The 19,568-nt window shown below is 50.6% G+C and overlaps 1 protein-coding gene across 2 annotated transcripts; it reads right to left on the reverse strand.

Annotated features, from left to right (window-relative positions):
- Nucleotides 1-1,062: 1,062 nt before the first annotated feature.
- Nucleotides 1,063-18,842, reverse strand: LOC122367936 (acetylcholine receptor subunit alpha-L1-like). 2 transcript variants are annotated; one of them, XM_043341490.1, is made up of 11 exons: nucleotides 18,595-18,740; nucleotides 10,943-10,946; nucleotides 10,143-10,246; nucleotides 9,420-9,553; nucleotides 8,984-9,028; nucleotides 8,548-8,657; nucleotides 8,103-8,319; nucleotides 7,674-7,854; nucleotides 6,597-6,749; nucleotides 5,820-5,986; nucleotides 1,063-5,425 (listed from the first exon to the last, which is right to left on the reverse strand). In XM_043341490.1, the coding sequence occupies exons 3-11, from the start codon at nucleotides 10,195-10,197 to the stop codon at nucleotides 5,234-5,236; spliced, it is 1,254 nt and encodes a 417-aa protein (XP_043197425.1). In that variant the 5' UTR covers nucleotides 10,198-10,246; nucleotides 10,943-10,946; nucleotides 18,595-18,740; the 3' UTR covers nucleotides 1,063-5,233. The 2 variants fall into 2 exon arrangements, with proteins under 2 accessions (XP_043197425.1, XP_043197427.1); XM_043341492.1 differs by lacking the exon at nucleotides 10,943-10,946 and having other exon boundaries at nucleotides 18,597-18,842.
- Nucleotides 18,843-19,568: the final 726 nt, after the last annotated feature.

The following is a 19,568-nucleotide window of genomic DNA, read 5'->3' on the forward strand; positions in this document are numbered from 1 at the left end:
ATTCTCTATCGATCGGCAAAAGTTGCGTTAAGATTGGTTCAGAAACCTGGCCGTGATAAACAGTCTAAAATGTATCTGCAATTTGCCCGTTTTTACCCCCCTCTACCCCCCCCCCCCCTATTGACATTTTTTAATTTTTATTTTTGAGAAATGTAGATCACGTTGAGCGAAATCGAATGCCGTTTGAATTTTGAAAATCGGCCCATTAGATCTCGAGATATCAAGGGGGGGTCGTAAACAGCCCCCCCCCCCCTGCCACTAATATGGGGTAGCCAAGAGCCTGCCACTAATAGGGTTAACACATATGAACCATCCGCCATAGAGATTCCAAATTATACGGGACAACCCGCATCACAGTTACCGATTCAAGCTTCGTCAATAATATTTCAAAGTAAAAGCAGGATCATGCTTAAAAATGGCAGTGCCAACTTACCTTCGCAATTTGCCATGTTCTCCTTTCTGTCAATCTTTGTTAAATTCTCATTCTGATTCGTTTCAGATATTCCTCAACACAAAAGTGCTCAAATTTTGTTACACCACTGAAGTCTTGGTTACTGCACCGTCCTTGTCCTATCGCACCCACAGACAGGCATCTCACGGCACCTCACAGCACCTCACGCACCACCGGATGCTTTCAGACGTCCGATTATGGCCGCCGGCCGACGCGTGCTGTCACCTGCGACGGGCGCCTCGCCCGGGGCGACGAACAGTGAAAGACGAGACGCGTCCGCCGCACGGTCACGTGACCCATGCCCCGTGGGCATGCCCGATCTGAGGCCGGTTTTGTAGCGCTGTCCGAGAGCCATTGCAGAGATAACTGATCACGATTTGGATTGCTGACAACGATCGAAAGGGATTAGGGAATGGCGTGTCCCTCAGTACACTGGGTGTTATCACTCATAATTAGTTATCGACCGTCGCAGAGCTTTTGTTCTTGAGTTGAAATTTTGGGTGCGAGTTTACTTCGCATAATTAATTGTTGATAACTTTCTAAGCATTTTGTTTCAATGTTTCTTGAATCAAAACCCGTCATTCCCTTCACCGCTCAAGCACACCGTATCATACCGTATTATATCGAATTGTATTGTATTGGAGCGGTACACACGAGCACGTCTGGCTAAGGAGTCACTTGGTCCCGTACAATTGATCAGCTTCACATTTGGACGCTTACTGTCTACACACGCTGAAGACAGCTCACACAGAAAGACAGGCCGCAACGTGAGCTGACCTGTCCTGACCACGATTGGGGTGTCACGGCACAGAACACCCAGCCATATATACAGCCGCAACGTTAGTGAAGTTCCTGGAAACTACAGAACACAACCAACGTAGTTAAACAGCGGGAAAAATAACTGAGCTAGCCCTATCCTTGATGTTCTTCGTAGCAATGTCGTTAGTGTCTAACATGCGAGTTACTTTTCGGACGCGTCGCAGAGTCTGTCTCCCTGACACTGGCGGATCCAGGGGTTCAGCGCGGGGGGGGCATACCAGGTCACGGAGCCAAACCTAGGGTACCCCCAAATCCTGTTTTCTCATCGGATTTAGGCCACTTATTTTTCGTCATAGCCCTGACACGAGTTTTTTTTTCTAAAAAAAAAAAACAGAAATGGTATGACACCTGACCCCCATTGGCAGATCCAGGAGGAGGCATTTGGGACAAATACCCGGGCAGCGCCAGAAATCGACGAAAATTGGTGGGGCCGTTGGGGCCCTCAGCCCCTCAGAATGACTGGTGTATAGAGCCGACCCAGGGCCGCCGGTGTGGAACCTTAAGAGGTGCTAGCGTGGGACCATCAAAGGTATCGGTGTGGGTTCCCCAGAGGCAGTGGTGTGGGGCCCTCAGAGGCACTGGCGCAGGAACCACAAAGGAGCCCGTGTGGGCCCTCTAAGGTGCTGGTGTGAGGCCCTCACATGGACGTCGTTGTGGTGCCTCAGACACTGGTGTGGCGCTAAGCCCACACCATTCACAGATGGCTGCATGTGGGGCCCTTGGAGTTGTTGGTGCGAAATGCGAATGCTTAATAACCCAGTAGGACCTCTCAGAGACCGACAAAGGGCCCTCAGAGGCCGGTAACAGGCCGTATGATGTCAACAATGGGCCTTCACAGGCCGGCAAGTGTCTTCAGGAGCCCTGTGGAATCCTTAGAGATCGGCATGGTACTCTCAGACGCCGGTGGGGCCCTCATAGTCACCGGTGTAGGACCTACAGAGTTACCGGTGGCTGGCTGCCAGAGGCACTGGTGTGAGGCCCCAGAGGCGCCGGTGTGGGACCCTGAGAGTCGCCGATGTGGGCCTCAGGAGACACTGGTGTCTCAGAGGTGGCGGTGTAAGGCCCTCAGACGCGTCTGTGTGGTGCCCTCACAGTCGCCGGTGAAGACTTTCAAAGGCATCGTTGTGGGAGTCCTCACTCCTCAGAGACACATGCATGGGGGCAAGGGGTCTTCAAGAGACCAGCAAGGGCCAGCAGAGGGTTTCAGGAGCCTTGCGGGATTCTGGAGACCGGCGTGGTACTCTCAGGCGTCACTGGGAGCCCTCAGACTCACCAGTGTGGGGCCCACAGAGTGCAGGTAGGTAGCCGTCAGATGCGCCTGTGAAAGACCTTCAGAGGCGCCAGTGTGGGGCCCTCAGAGCCGCCGCCGAAGTAGGGCCTTGAGAAATATTGGTGTTAGTCCCTCAGATTGGCGGTGTTGGGCCCTCAAAGGCGCTGGTGTAAGACCCTCACAGGCGCCGTTATGGGCCCTCAGAGACACTGGTGTGGAACTGTGGAGCCGTTCCATGCGGGTATGGGCCAGGACCCTAATTAGAGCTGACGCTTAATAGGTCAGCAAGGTCACTCAGAGGCCAGCACAGGGCCCTCAGAAGCCGGAGTGGGGCCCTTATGGAGATGTGTGATGTGTGATGTGACTCAGGAGCCCGTGACTCTGTGAGGTGCCCTCACGAGGCCTGCGGGTCTTATCTCAGTCGAAATAAGGCACGCTTGGACCCTGAGCGGCCAATTGGCACTGCAGGGTCTCTCGGGCCCATAGGGCACCATGCATCTAATGAGGCGGCACGCGCCCCTTGTGCCCCCCCCCCCTGGTTATGCTGCACTGGTGCGGCCATACAGGTAAATCATATTCTAACCATCCCTATTCCCAACCATAGGCGGCGGCCGATTCCTGCATGATTTGCGCAATATGAGTGCCATCGTTAGACAATACGGTCAAAAGGGTTGAAGCGGCATGACTCCCTGTGGTTAGAACTAAGAAGCAGCATATTTTTAGACAAAATAAAGCAATGACAACTAAATTGAGGTTACTAAAACCAGTGGCACGGGAACCGGGAGGGGGGGACTAGCGGGGGCTGAGCCCCCCAGCCGAAAAGCTGGGGGGGGCTCGTAATGTATTTGAGCCTCCCCCCCCCAGCTGGAGGAATCGAAATCGGAAATCTACCAACATACCTAATTTCATAGATTCATACATAGGCGCGGGAACCGGGGGAGGGGGCAATGGGGGAAGCTTGTCCCCACAATTCTGCGGCCGTGGGGGCGGTCCACACAACTTTTCATGAGGCCAGGAACCGTTGGGCAGCTTGTCCTTCCCAAATTAGGGGTTGTGGGTCACATAGGAAGAAAGCATGTAAGTGAAAAATCCACCTCTTTCACTGGCTCGGCAACTCATTTGACAGATTAAAACCTTTACTCCAGGTTGCCAGAACGGTAGTTTCTTCACTCAGCTGAGACTGAATGACTCACTTTTTGCATTTTTTCGTTTTTTTTTTTGTTGTTGTTGTTGAAAAGACCAAAGTCTGAAAAATAAGTGGCCTAAAACCGGTGAGAAAACTAGATTTGGGGGTACCCTAGGTTGATCTCTATTATGGTTCAGCCCCCCCAGTCTGGAAGAAGTTCTCGCGCCGCTGACTAAAACGACTCTGATCACAAAAGTAGTTACTAGGAAGGCTTTCTAAACCATTTTTATTTAGTTCCTCGTTATAGGCGTAAGAAGTGTAAGTCTGAACGGGGGGGGGGGGCATACTTGTACTGAATGCCCTCCCCAGGCTCCTGTCGGGGGGGGCATATGCCCCTAATGCCCCCCCCTGGATCCGCCAGTGCTCCCTGATGTAACCCTGGTATAACGCTATACAATGAACGTACGCTATGGTACCTCATGCGCATGCAACTAAGCCTGATGAGTACGTGGTGAGGGAACGAAATAATATCATGCACGCTATTACATGGGACCTATCAATGAGTGAGGACGCATCCGAACGAGCTAACACCGCATATTTATAGTGTCAGCGTTTATAATGAATATGAAAATGGTAAGAATGTAAACCATCTTGGCCATTCTGGTGACTCTTTTATCTACTCGTTCCAGCGACTTTGTCACTCAGGATGTTATTTTCCAAGAGTAAAATACAGAGGACACTGGACACGCTACGGATACATTTACGTTCACTCGCAGCATTTCCACTATTTCGGTATTTAGCGACATATCAACCTATCATTCATTTTTCAAAACTTTATCGTACAAACTGTCAGAAGTCACCGCAAGTAAAACAGAATCGAATAGCCCTCCAAATGTCTAGCATTGCGCTGAAATAGAACTCAGTTCATATAATGCCTCGGAATGCCCTTGGGTCAAACTGATATGCATTAAGATCATCGTAACACGAGCTAGCAGCGAGGGAGGGGAGGCCAACTACGTCTGTATGAAGTATTCCTGGGTCAGAGTAGGTCGTCGGTCTAGGGTCCGCTCTGTCGTACCGCACTTGCTACTGGGCCGCTCCACAGGCCAGTCCAGGGCGCACCCAGACATGCACAGGACCGCCCTAAGTTCACATGGGTCACCTTAGGTTAGTGTAAGGCTGCCTGGACCCACTTACGACAGCCCTGAGCTCGTGCACGGCTACCCTAGGCCGATGTAAGGCATCCGCCAGAACACGAAGGACCGTCTTAGGTCCGTAAATGGCCGCAAGATACCTGTGTGGAGCGAAACCAGCCCGACACAGGACCGCCCCGAACGCGTATAACGCCTCCCTGAGCCCCGTAGTCGTCACTCCCAGCCCACGTAAGGCAACCCTAGGCCCAGGCAGGGTCGCCCCAACCCATGTAGGGCCGCCATAGGCCCGTGTAGGACCGCCCCCAACTCGCACAGGGCCTCCCTGGGCCCAGGTGAGACTACCTCCCCCTCCCAGCCGGGGTAGTGCCGTCCCCAGCCCGTGTAGGGCTGCCCCCAGCCCGCGTAGGGCCTCCCTAGGCCCAGGTGATGCTGGGCGGCACGCTGACAGCCACAATCAGGAGGAAGGCGAGGCCGCACAGCCGGTCGGCGGCTCCCGCCAGCAGCGCCCACTCGTATGTCTTGCCAATGTCCTTCACCATGTGCTTCATCTCGCCGCCGTTCTCGTGCGGCGCGTCCAGCATCTCGTTATCCTCCTGAGAGTAGTCCTGGAACACCGGGCGGATGTCGGGCTATGAGAGTGACAGCAGCTGTGGGTGCGGTTGACAAAACCCCACATCGTATCGTGGGACGTACGAGAGGAAGGGTTGATGAGCAAGAGCTGGCGCTTACGGGACTGCAATGGATCGTGAGACGTACAAGAGGAAGAATTGATGGACAGGAGCTTCAAAATGTCGCTGAAACACATCAAGAGTACCTACGCAGCTAAATCATAGTGGAAGATTATCGCAATGAACGCTAGTCCAGCTCTTGGCTACGAGTACATTTGAAAAGGCAGGCTCGGCAGAGGAAGGAAATAGCCGCCCGGTGCGAGACCAGCTCCTACGCTCCGTCCAGTTCCCATACCCGCTTAAGGACCGTTCACACGGGTGGGCGACTCACGTGGAACAGGGGCGTGTCGAGACAGAGCAGGCGGCCGACCAGGCCGGACAGACAGGCGCGCAGACAGCGGGGCAGTGGCGTGCTGCGCGGCCGGCTCAGCAGCACCACCAGCACCTCCAGCAGCGTGAACACCAGCAGCAGCACCACGAACACCACGTAAAACGACGCTGAAAAACAGCGCACCGGGCGGAGCTCAAAATTACGTAAACGCCACATAAAACGACACTGGAGAAATGTATTAAATCACAACGCAAAACACCGCGAAAAGCGGCGAAATACGAATATGCAAAAGAAGCGAAGAGTACAGCGCAAAACTATATAAAAAAATACCAAAATGACTAGATAAGTGAAACTTTGTATTAATGGAAAGCTAGCACTGACGAAGACGAAGCTCGAAACGCAAAGGCTTTCTATAATACAGTACCTTTATATTCAAAAAGTTTCACTTATCTAGTCATACTTGTCACAATGAACGTTCAACGATACCAAAAAGATAACGGGACGACTTATAAACTTGCAAGCAAATTTCAGATACATCAAGGCAGACCATGATGAGAAAACACTTAGCCATCTGAATATATCTCAACAAATCCAATTTACGAGAACAACGTAAATAAATCTATTCAGGCAGCGGAGCAGCGACTAATGCGCAATGAGCCAAATACATTACACACTTCAAAAGCGTTTGGCGCAAGTCACCAGCATTACAACTTACAAGTGTCCTCGAAGATTGTCACCAATGGACGCAATGCCTTAGTGCCATGGGCGTCAACTCACCAATGGATGCAGTGCCGTGGGCGTCACTGGGCATCCGACTGAACATGTTGAAGAGCCCCAGCACGGTGATGAGCACGCTCACCCAGCAGAACGTCAGCTTCTGGGGCGACTGAACCGGGATCAGGAACGACAGCAGCATCAGGACCGACGAGCCTGCGACCAGTGAGAGAGTTTGGTCAGCTCACCACTCATGGAGCAGCATCGAGCGGTTAAACTTCTTGGACGGGAATAGTTATACAAATAATACACAGGGAAGCGTGGTCAGGAACGTAGCTCGATGGCATGCAACTTCCGTAGTTGGTTTATCCCGCTTGAAGTAAAGTAACACGACCGCATAGCTTGATCGCGGCCTGCCTGACAGGTGCTTATCAAAGACAATGGACACAGCCAGTCCCTCTGTCGCAGAGCTTAAAGGAAATAGTTCACTTTCACGAAATTATTTTTTTTTGCAACGATTTATTATTTTTTATGTTCAAAATAATCAGCAAAGAAAATAAAACCTTTTTATAACAAAATATTTTTTTTTCTTTATTTTGATATAGGAAGAACTTTTCAGTTTCTGTAAGGCACACGCGATCCAGTATGAAAAGAGCATGGGTCCCGAAAATTCTTCAGAAACAGAGAAATTATCGCAGCCACCGGCATTTGGGCGATCTGCTCGATCTGATAATGTTCCCCTGAATGTCCTAATTGATCAGTACGAGAATTTCTCTAGAGTTCTCGTAGATAATTTCTCTAGTTTCTGAAGAATTTTCGGGACCCATGCTCTTTTCATACTGGATGGAAATATATGCAAGGCACACATCCTCAACGCAAGACACCTTTTTCGGGACGAGAAATAGAATATCTTTGCCTAGGGTGATCGTTGGGCTGTAAAAGCTCCTGATTTATGCTCGTCTCAGCCCAAGCTACGGAACTGCTATTCCAGTTCAAAACCCATGTTAAAAAGTGAACTATTTCCTTTAACTACGGGCAGTGCTTCGTCACAGAGCTGACCCACGAGGTGCACTCCGTCACAGAGCTGAATCACGAGGTACGGTCACTCACAGAGCTGAACCACGAGGTACTGCCACTCACAGACAATGGGCACGGAGAGCTCGGCGGTGCGGTGCTCGTTCCTCCGCGCCGTGATCATGAACGTGATGGAATGATAGGCCTCCGGGCAGCAGTCGTAGTACTTGACCTCTCGCTCGGCCGTGAAGTTGGCCACCTCCCACTCACTCGACTGGACCAAATCGGAGATGTCCGCAGCAGCAGCCTATAGCAGAGGAGTGTCGGCTCAAGACTGCGAAGAGGCACAAGGCATGCTCCGCTAAAAATGGGCCCTCATTACAGTTACTCAAACAGTCAACCATTAGCCCATCGCGATGGGCTTTGATGTATCGGACCGACTTCTTACTTTAGCAGCCCGTGTGTGAGTTACTGTTTACGTCTTAGCTCGTTCTCCCTATATCCCGGTTACCAGTCCGCCTGGCTACCCACCGCCGCCACCCCACGACCGCTCACCGCACTGCCGCCGTAGTAGCTGACGTTGAGTCGGTTACCGTCGTAGGTCCACGAGCCAAACTTGAGCCGACACGAGGCCACATCGCGGGGCCAGTTGGTGCGGTCGAGTTCGCAGCGGTGCGATAGCCGTACGGGTGGCACGATCAGCACGCCTCCCTTCGAGTCGACGATCGCGTTCGACGAGAGCTTGGCCATCACGTGACACGAGGCGTCCCAACTGCAGACGAGAGGCTTCTGTGAGACGGGTACAGGTTCGTCCGAAACGGTCGCAACGTCGTCAAAAGTTACCAAAACCGCGAGTTAGAGCAGATTGTCGTCAAGGACATATTCTGAACCAATCAAGTGATACCGTCTCAATGTCTAAAGCTATGAAGTGATGCAGACAGACTATTGATCAGCGAACATCCCGGTCAACCCGCCCATGCGCCGAAGTGTCCTGTCTCACCCGTTATACAGACAAATATCGGGCATCCAGATTTGATTGGGGTTGAAGAAGCTCTTGGTTAGACCTTCGTATTCGCTCGGCTCCCACCGTAGGTATTCATCCACCCACATCTGCGGACAGGCATCACAGGGACTCACGTAAGGCTAATGAACACATATAGATGAGGCTATGGCCTATGGGAGATACTTGGAGGATTTTATTAAGATAATTGCTTATCCGTAAAGGTGAAAGCTGCGGACAAACTGTGTCAAACAATGAGGACTTTAAGCTAAAATGATGACTTACTGTTACTACTGTTATCTGTGGTTATGCTTATTTGTTAAGTGGTTCATCATAAAGGACGAATGGGAGTTAAATTATAACTAGAATGCCTGTCCTTGCCATCTGTCTCAAGGACAACGGATTGTGCCAGTCATGCTCGCTTCCCGGTACTCACCGCCCGAACCCAAACAAGGGATTCCATGACATCGGAGACGGGGTCCTGACAAAGGACCAACGGTCAGCGCAAATAGCCACTTAGTGTGCGAGCACAGACAAAACATCCGTCAGCATCCTACTCAGCATGTCTCAGCACATTTGAAACGTTCCAACTTCTCGGGCATTGTTCACTACGCCACGTTTAGTAAGTATTTTTTTCAGATTTACCTTGCGTAGCATCAATTATTGGCGCAATGCACGCATTACGTGCTGCATTCATCAAACCTCTGCGCTCTGCAGAAGAGGAAGCAGGACCACTCGCGTAAATATTGGTGGGGCTTCTCAAGTGATACCTATTCCATATACCATACGGTAATACATGATTCAAGTTTACACCCACAAAGGCCCACTCGTAATGCGATTGTGAACACATTGAAATCTGGAGCGGTACTGACGATGGTAAAGTCGATCAAGCCGAGGCCCATCTGCAGATGAACCGTGTCCGATTCGTTCAGCACGGGACGCGTCTGACGATTGTACCCAGCCAGGAGATCGGCGTGCAGCCGCTTCTCCTTGAGAACACAGCCGGCTGCAAAGGAAGCAGTGTCAGCAATACAGACGTGATGTTCAAAGGAAGCATTGCAGCTTTTTACATACCCAGCGCGTCACTTGCATGAGATGGTGCGTTAGAACACGATACTAAGCGACGTGTTTGAGGGAAATGGTTTGTAGTTTTTGCACGAGTACAATATCGTCTTTGGGGGCGCCTCCGCGTCGCCGTGCTTTTTGCATACATCCTGCAATCTGACACTCTAGTGCAGATGCACCTTGTGATTCATCCTGTCACGGGTCACGCGTGCAGAGTCGTAGAGTCGTAGAGTCGTACCCAGAGTGGTGCTGGCTGGGGGTCAACGCTGAACAGTCGGGAGGACGGACGGGGGGGGGGAGGAGGCAGAGGCCGGTGGGGACGGGAGTAGAACAAACGGCCACATCCGGCGGTCGTAGGACAGCGTCAGAGAATAGGAGCCGGGATGATGACATTACCAAGGACGGACACATATACGGTCAACACTCATGGGCACGAACGGCAGAAGTTGCCTCACTTTTAGCTGTATCTGGTGATATTGGTTGTACCCTGGGCATTCGGTCAATTGTACCATAGTTTTACAAATATTTACCTGAAATGAGCAGAGAGGCTCCGACGGCGAACAGAAGGGTCCGTGACGCAGCCATGTTTATAAGTCCAGTCCGGTCCGGTCGAAGACTGAACTCCCGCTGGCACCTGCAAAGGAAGTCATCAATCACACAAAGCCGTATCACATTGTCATCACTCATCACAGCAAGACCACTCGCGTAAATATAGGTAGGGCTTCTCGAGTGATACCTTTTTCATTATCCATGAAACGGAGTGTGAATACGAAAACGGCAAGGAGTAGAAGAAATGGTTGTTTTTATTCAATTCGAAAAGATTTACGGGTAAATATTAGAATCTTATCGGCTCATATTAAAACAGCTGAAGCCTTCCTCTCGTCATCTACCCCTCGTCCCCCTCCGTCCCTTCCCTCCATTCCATTCCATGTAATGTGGGAGTGACGCAGCACTCTGACCGGATATGCATGGTTACCTCAGATGAATGTGACCTTTCCTCGCATCCCCGCCGCGCGTAACCCAATTGCTGCTCATTGGACCTTCTTGTTAGTGCCACCCGTACTATTGACGGGCTCTTAAGCCATTTGGCTCTGTTCAGACAATAAGCAGATGGCGTAAGCAGATGGCTATCCTGCTATACAATCTGCTGTTTAATTATCTCATCTGAACGAAGCGCCTGATTGGCAGTGCAGATTGCCCGTTCTTGGTCTATCTATAACTTTTGATGCGAAGCTATATCATGCATCGGCACAAGCACTCCAATAAACGTCAAGTGAAAACTGAAAAAACGTTCAGGCTCTAGCCTGTAACAACCCCGTGTGGCTGTGACCACACGGGGGACGTTAGTCTGGTAGACAGTAATCAAAGATGACTTGTGGGCACACTAGAATCTACTTCTTGGCTCCTTGTTCGGACCAAACATTCGTCCTGCACGTTGTCTGACCCGTAATCTGGTTTACATGCCCTGATCTGACCTAGTCGGACGAGATGTTTTGCCCACGGGCCACAGCCGGCTGTTTACGTTACAAACGTCTTGCTATACCGAATACGTCGTTTGAACGTTCGTAAGAAGCAAATCACACACACTGCAGCAACAGTGATGAAATGTTTTATCATCGAATTATCTATTACAGGCTACAGCTTTTGAACTGGCATTTGGGTCATTATTTCTTATGTTGATGCTCGCCAGCAGCAAGGTGCCGCACGCGACTCCGATGGGACAAATATATCGCATAAACGCTGATAATTGTTATCCCGGCCACCCCGATTGCGCGCGTTGGGTCTAGCGATATAGACCTACCTCTAAGATAGTTGCAAATCATAATAACCCTACATTCACAATAACCAGACAAATTATAATGACCTGACCGCTGCATCACATAAAGGAAGGCGGCAATTGAACACAGCGGCGTATTTAGAAAATCGCGAAGGGGGGGGGGGCAAGGGTTTGGAGGGCGCCACCTCACCCAAGGAGGGCGCCATACGGTCGCGAGATAAAAAATCGCTCAGTGGGGGTTGGGGGGTTGGGAGGCGTTTTTTACCATGCCACCAGTTTTTTTTTTGCGTAACCTCGTATAGGTCGTGCTGCATTGATTTTGCATCGTGTGTATTCTTTATACTTCAGGTCACAAAAGGTCAAGTGTTCTTGAAATGCTGCGCCGAAGGCGCGCGAAATTTTTGAAAACAACCTTTTCCTCCGCTTTTTAGGCACGCCTTTTATACGATCACTGTTCAAAGCTCCTCTCGCTCTTTTACCAAATTTGAAGGTGTAAAAAATACCTAAGGTTTGGTCGGGCCGCTGCCACACAACCAGGGCCTCGGCTAACATGTTAACTACTGGGGCAAATGCCCCAGTAGAGTCGAGGAATGCCCCAGTAGTGGTCAGGCTTTGCCCAACCTCCACAAAATGAGAATATATCAATATTAACGTACATTCTTTCATTCGGGAGCGGTTGAAGACGTTTGTGGCAAGAAATCAGGGGCGGCGGAAGAGGGAGTGCACGGTGTGCAGCTGCACCCTCAATTTCCATCCAAAAACATAGGCGTACAGCCCACCGCTAAAGTAATGTAGGGTTTTACCAATCTCAACGATTGGCTTTGACTGGCGATTGTTTAATGCGGAGTGATCGAAAAGAAGATGTCAATAGCTAAAATTGCAGCTGCAAGGGTGACGACTGACGATACATATAAGCTACATTCAAAGTTTCATTGTAGTCTGACTAATCGTTCCTAAGCTTCAGAAGCAGAACATACCCATGACTGAAACCGCACATTACTTCTGCTGTGGACTGTACATTAGCAAGCATATCTTTTTACACCCCATAATCCATCTTCGTTCGAAAGAGCGTCAAAAATAATGACGAAATTACTTGAGCCACTTTTTTGGTGAGGTCAAAGGTCAGGTCATGGTGAAGGCCAACTTTCGCCGATTTTCAGGTCGAATATCGACAGTTTACAAGATGCCGACGCTTAACTCGGGAACCAATTAGAGCTACAGCACCGCGGAAAAGCGCATTTGATAGCCATATTAGCATGCTTTCTGGTTATTTTCTCTTAGATTTGACCTAACGCCAACGGTTTTGCCTGCAAGGGGCAAAAACTACTAAAGACGATTTTGGGGGAACAGTTTTTCTGCAATAACTTTTGACTCATGCTTTGCACGAGCCAAGGCCCAATGCAAGCGCTTTCTTTTATCCGACATCGTGTTCCTCTCGTCAAGACGCATCAAATTAACTACAATTTGACCTTGAAGGTCAACTTGAAAATTCGACCTCAGGTTCAAGTCATGATCTGACCGGAAATTGTCATGTTGCATATCAGTCGATCTGCATCGTCTAACCAAACACATCTAAGGCATTTTCATCGCTCTAGCATGCCTCTTTCAAAAGTTATTCGCGAAAAACTGTTAGATACCATTCGTGAACTGAGATGACCTCAGGGGCATAAAAAAGGGTCACGGGTGCTATTTTCATGTTCAGTGTGTCAAAGTCACGTACAGTGTTTTATAGTGTTTAGAATAACTTTCGTCCAAAAGAGGTGGTTTTGAATTTCTCCCATTGACTTATAATAGATCGGTCGCAAAAGTGAGCCGACCTTAGGTCACCGATATGAAAATTCCGAGATATAAATTTTGTACATGCTGTTGCCCTTATCAATCGCTGAAAGTTTCAAAGCGATCGGTCACTCGGTGTAGCTACGGCATACATGGAAACATTTCATGAGGTGAGGTCACTTGAAGTGACCTGGTAACCTGATCTTGAATGACCTTGGTCTGAGATTTTTACAACACGTGTAAAATTGATGGGTGATGGAGCGCCGCCGTTTTTTAGATATCCGCGAAAAACCGCAGGAAAAACCGCAGGTGTTCAAACACCTGCGGCCCCCCCCCCCCCTGCTGGGGGGCCCCCCCAGCAGGGCGCCAACACACTTTGACGATTTGCCCCAGTAGTCAAAATTCCTTAGCCGAGGCCCTGACACAAACTGTACAGAAAGCTTGGCTCATGGGTGTCGATGTATAAAAGTTTATTGGCGGTGGCATATCTACGCACCAGATCACCGTATCGGATTGATACCGGAGCGCGAGATGCGTAAACATCATCCAAATTACCTCAGACCAGCCTTCATAGCCTTCTCACAGATGCATAGTGTACCCAGGGGGGCGACACGGCTATTCGCGCAATGTATTAGTTTATGGGCCGCGCGGGGCCTCGCGATGACGCGGCTGGAGGCAACTGCTCAGCGCGCTAGGATACTTCTGGCGGGGCCGGGCGCTGAACGGTGTGCAATGAATGGGTTATGGTCGGGCAGACAGAGATGAGGCATTGAATTTGAATTGACATCAGCAATTGGGTGGGGAAGGAGAACGTTTCTAATCGAGCTTGGGATGGGGAAAGCCGAAAATATCACGATCGGCTCATAGCTCCGACAGGGCCGGGTGCTGTACCATGTATAGTATATTTACGCGGGCAGACAGAGATGAGTTATTGGAGTTAAATTCACCTTACCATCGGTTTCTGGTGAGGTTTGAAGACGTCTTTAGTCAAGCTCGGAGTGGGGCAACGGCCACTGGCGGATCCAGGGGAAGGCATTTGGGGCAAATGTCTTCCCCAACAACCAGGGCAGCGCCCGAAATCGATTTTCGAGAATAAATGAAAACTTCACAACTTTTCTGAGGAAATGTTGGTTAATCACACCGCACAGCAGTGCGCAAGGAATCGAAATCCGAGTTTTTTAAATTAATTCCGAGAAACCTTTTTGGGGTAAGCCCCCGCAGTGTCCAATACCGCTTCCTGGATCCGCCAGTTGTGAATAAGTCACGGTCGATACCGAGCTTCGGCGGGACCAGGCGCTGTATGTACACCAGCTGTACACGTTGTTCTTTGAATGAAGAGGTGGACAGACACATAGCCCCACATCCTACTGCTATGCCCGTGCTTCTGTGGATGAAGCACTAAAGCATCACGGAATCCCAGAGGACCTGCGAGTCGACGAGGTGGCCGCTTTGGCCGCCGGGTACTGCAGCTCCCTGGAGTTGCCTGGGACCGATGGCAAAACAACAGCTCCGGCGGTGGCCCTATGGGCCGTAGTAATTAGTGAATTCCCGTAATGTAGAGATCATATCCTCAATGATCTCCATTACCATTTTATATTCCTAAACAATATGACAGACCAATTATGCTTGCCTACGTTCAGGCATTACCTCTGATGGTCATACGCCCAGTACAACATGTGTTGTCTGTCAAACAACAATCGACGACGGGATCCCTTCTCATTATCTCTTAAGCCATCGGTTGTCAATTCACCCACCCCGTTTCCCTAAAAATAGACGGTCAGATTCGGCCTGGGTCCTTACGACCCCTCTAAATTCGCCAGAGACGGGATCGGGTCGCCGTTATTGCACCCGTCTTAGTGTCTTAAATACTATGACAGCTTCGACCACGGACGTCGGACGGGGTGATCGTTCCACGAATGTACGCACCATCCAGGCCTAGGATGCATCGAGGTTTAAAAGGATGCAGTCTGTAGATCAAGCAACAAACAATGGTGGTATGCAACCACTTTAAAATATCTCCCTGGCTCCCGCAACGTTCCAACGCCCCTCCGTTATGCATTCGCCCTGTGTGTCCGCCGAGCCGGCTTGCCTCCAATGACGTCATCGGCCGGCCGGCGGCGTTCAAGGTCAAACGGCTGGTGTCCTTACCTGGAGTTCTATAGCCTTGAGTGTACCCACATAACCAGTTTCAAAAGTACGTCGAGTATAAAGTACGTATGGAATAAGTACGTCAAGGACGGAAGTAGGCGTAGGTATCGCAGAGGTAGGTACGTACAGTACAAAGTACGTATACCTAGACAAAAGTACCTACGTCAAGGAAGAAAATACGCATCGAAAAAGTACGTAAATTATAAAGTACGTATATCGCTAAGCATAGATGTCGCAATCGGTCGCAACTACAGCGAGACATGCAGTGCAAACGGTAGCAGACAGCAGTAGTTTCCCCTACCAAAGTGGTGGTTTTCTACCACAGACGCTCGTCGAGGTCGGAAATTCCAAATACGCGTTTCAATCACCGAAACTTCAGATGCCTGCTGTTGCGCCCGAACCTGTTGACAATACTTAATCGTAATCCATATAGATGCCATGATGCACGTAAAGTAGGATCAATCCGTTAAGACCAAAGACGTGTTTTATGCATCGTAGAGCGTAGATAGTTTTGGTAGGTATAGATACTTCATTCATTGTGCTGAATGCACGTTCATTTGTGGCAGTTTTCACAGGCAAGACATCAACTATGTGCAATAGAACGACTAAGTTGAAAAACATGCCAAAGGAGTAAATAAATGATAGGAGGGCAGCGATCAACGGATGTTGCCAATAGGTAGAAGGGCTGCGATCCACAGGAGGGCACTAATAGGTAGAAGAGCCCCGATCAACATCCCGAGTTTCGACAGTACACACAGAAAAATATTGACACCGTTAGCGGTGTAATTGCACAGTACATATCTGAGCACTTGAGGAAAGTTAATTTAGTCCCTTCCCCGCTTAAATTACTCGCGCTTCCAAATGAACACCAGGAAGAAGGTAATAGAACACTGTTAGGAGGGTTGGGTGTTTTACTACATGTAGCAAAACACTCAACCCTCCTAACAGTGTTCTATTACCTTCTTCCTGGTGTTCATTTAGAAGCGCGAGTAATTTAAGCGGGGAAGGGACTAAATTAATTTTCCTCAAGTGCTCAGATATGTACTGTGCAATTACACCGCTAACGGTGTTAATATTTTTCTGTGTGTAGGGCACCGATAGGTAGGAAGTTGGTGAGCAGCAGGAGGGCGCCAATGGATAGAAGGGCAGCGATCAACAGGAGGGCACCAATAGGTAGGAGGGCGCCGATCAACAATCAACAGGAGGGCGCCACCAGGTAAGAGGGTGGCGAGGAACAGGAGAGCACCAATAGGAGGGTGGCGATCAACAAGAGGTCGCCAATAGGTGGGAGGGCGGTCATCAACTGGAAGTCGCCAATGAGCGGAAGGGTGACGATTAAAATGGGGGTGGCAATGGTGAGGAGGGCGCCTTTGCTCAAGAGGATGACACGAACAGGAGGGCGTCTGTGCGGAGGGCGCTGGTCAACAGGAAGGTGCCAGTGGATAGGAGGGCGGTGATCAACAGGAGGGTGCCAGTGGTTAGGAGGGCGGCGATCTACACGAGGGCGCCAATAGGAGAAGGGCCCCGATTAACATTCAACAGGAAGGACTAGGGAACCAATAGGTAGGAGGGCGGCACTGAACAAGAGGGTGCCAAAAGGGAGAAAGGCGGCCTTCAAAATTTCACATGAGGGCGCAATAGGTAGGAGAGCGCCAATAATTATGAGGACGCCGATCAGCAGAAGGGCGGCAATGTGTAGCAGGGTGGAAACCTACAGGAGGGCGCCTTCGGGTGAGAGGGCGCTTATTTACACGACAGCGGCTTACATAGGCGACCACCGTTACGCTTAGAGAGCTACAGCCTACAAATGTGGTTGGAGGGCGCCCGAGGGAGCCCTCCAACCGTATTTGGAGGGCGTATTTGGAATGGGCGTCCTCCGAGGGCGCCCTCCATCCGTATTTTCCCTGTAAACACATTCGCGATTGGAGGGCGCCCTCCAGTCGCGATTGTTTTTCGATTCGATTATATCACAATTGCATTTGCGATTGGAGGGCGCCTTCGGCGCCCAAGGGGGGGCCATGGCCCAGTGGCCCCCCCTGCCTACGCCCCTGATTGAACACCAGGGTCAGGCAATCGCTGAAGTGTTGCAATGTTCTTCTCTAAGTGTAGAATTAGGTATACCTATTACCTACGGTAGATGCAACATTCAGACAACAACATGCAACATTCAGTGTCACTCGATCTCAGCCTTCATTTTCCACCATGCTAGTTCGACTTCGGAACGAATAAAATCAGAATGCCAATACGCATAGGACGAGCAAAACCTAAGCAAAACACAACCACCCAAATGAACCCGGGTAAACCCCAGCCGTCGTCAGAGTCAAGAGTGCGACTCAACACGCGCGGACTATCTGCAAGTCTCAGACAACGGCGACGTATCTGTCTGACAGAGTCTACCACGTGACCTGTTCGGCCGGACGCGCCTAGCGACAGACGCGTGACCAGTTTTTGTTTGGTCTGGAGGCTGGGGGCCGCGATAGGCGCTAGACCTCGCTGGAGTCCAGTCATGGCGTCCCATGTCCTGAACGACATGGCGTTCCGTACAAACACACTCTGTGTCGTGTGTCAGCTGAGACTGCCGGTTGGTGGACAAAGGTGGTGTCGATCGTCAAAGTTCACGTGCCTCGTCATCAGCTAAGCGCTTCGATCTCTGATCGGTGTGGGATGTTTGAGAGACCATGTGTTCACGAGGTGGAACGAAATCTAGAAAAACTGGCGGCGAGGTTCACTGTCATGACGCTCCTTCAAGGTGAACGCCGAAAAGTTGTCGATCGGGCGGACCAGACCGATGACCTTGGACCCGGGCAGACGGGTAGACGCCGCCCACCGGTAGACGGGACGCGCGTGACGGATGTTTTTCGAGTTCATGGTCACCGCGATGGCACTGTCATGGGATGCAACAGACGGTGCTCGAATTCTGATTTCATACTGAACATCAGCCCAGTGGGCGTCAACATTCAATCAAACGTTTACCAAAAGGCGCCCGGCAGACGACGGTGAAAGTGAAAACACCATGAAGAATCACATGGATGGATCGAGCTCGCACTCAAATACCGCCTGCACATATTACACAACAGTGGACAGATGCCGGGTTCAGGTTCGGTTGGGAGGCTAAAATTTCTCAAAACCGTTTCGCCGGCGTCTAAATCGCCATGATCGAAATTTGAACCGCAAACGGAAGCCCGTGAAATAAAATTAGCATCTATCTCATAGCCCTCCCCAGGCCCGGCAAAATCCACCAGTCCACACACGATCACCATCCCCAACTCCCGTCAGTACTCACCTAGCTTATCGTGTCTTCCCGCAGCGTTGTCCGGGGCACGCGCACGGACCTCTCGGCGCCCCGTGCTCCCCTGGTCCCTCGGCTCCCGGCGACTGACGCGAGCCGCCCAGCGCGGCCGAGCGCGCTCCCTCTCCGCGCCGGGCCCCTCCGCCACGAGTCACTCGCTAAACGGACAGATAGCGAGCGTCCGGCCCCGTGGAGTCGGTGACGGAGGGTGTCCGATTATCGAGTCCGGGCCATGTCAACAAAACAGGGTCGGCGGCTGAACAAAAACAGGGGCACGGGGCTCCGGCCGGCGCGAAAAACCAGTCACCCGGACGTCTTCCAGTGCGAGACGACGCTGTTGCCAGGCGCCATCTGAGGATAGGAAATAAAAATGCTGGCGTAAGATGCATGTGGCGAGTGCAATTCACATCGGTGTTTGAATTATTCACTCGAATGCGGCGACTGGCAGATATTCCTCGGATGGCTAGTCGTCATCATAATAGGAGCACACTTAGCACGATTCCATCAACCCCATGCAGTATGCACTATGGAAGACAAAACATGAAAACCTCGTGTTTAGCATTACGAAAACGCGCATGTTAAACAGTCCCACCCAGTTCAATCACCATTTAAAAAAGCACATTAAAACGTAACAAACAATCCGCCTTATTAGTCTTCACGGCGAAGCACACACCTGTACTTCGATGCGTCCAGTTGTTTGTTTGTTTGTTTGTTTCTTTGTTTACTTTCTTGGTTCTTCAACGACTCAGTCAGATTATACCATTAGCATCGGTTCTTCTGGTCAGTGGTCCGTTTCTGTTCTTCGGAGCTGGAAGAGGCTGGCTAAAGCCGGTATGTTATAATCGGGTAATGTCTTACCGCGGCGCGGAAGGCATTAACGAATGGCCTTAATAAAAAAGAGAGGAAAAGAGGGGAACTGGGAATCATTGGGGAGTGAGAATATGGTCAGCCAGTACCGAGTTCAGA

Source organism: Amphibalanus amphitrite, unplaced genomic scaffold, assembly GCF_019059575.1.
Source record: "Amphibalanus amphitrite isolate SeventyFive unplaced genomic scaffold, NRLGWU_Aamphi_draft 000909F_arrow, whole genome shotgun sequence".
Taxonomy (NCBI): Eukaryota; Metazoa; Arthropoda; class Thecostraca; order Balanomorpha; family Balanidae; genus Amphibalanus; species Amphibalanus amphitrite.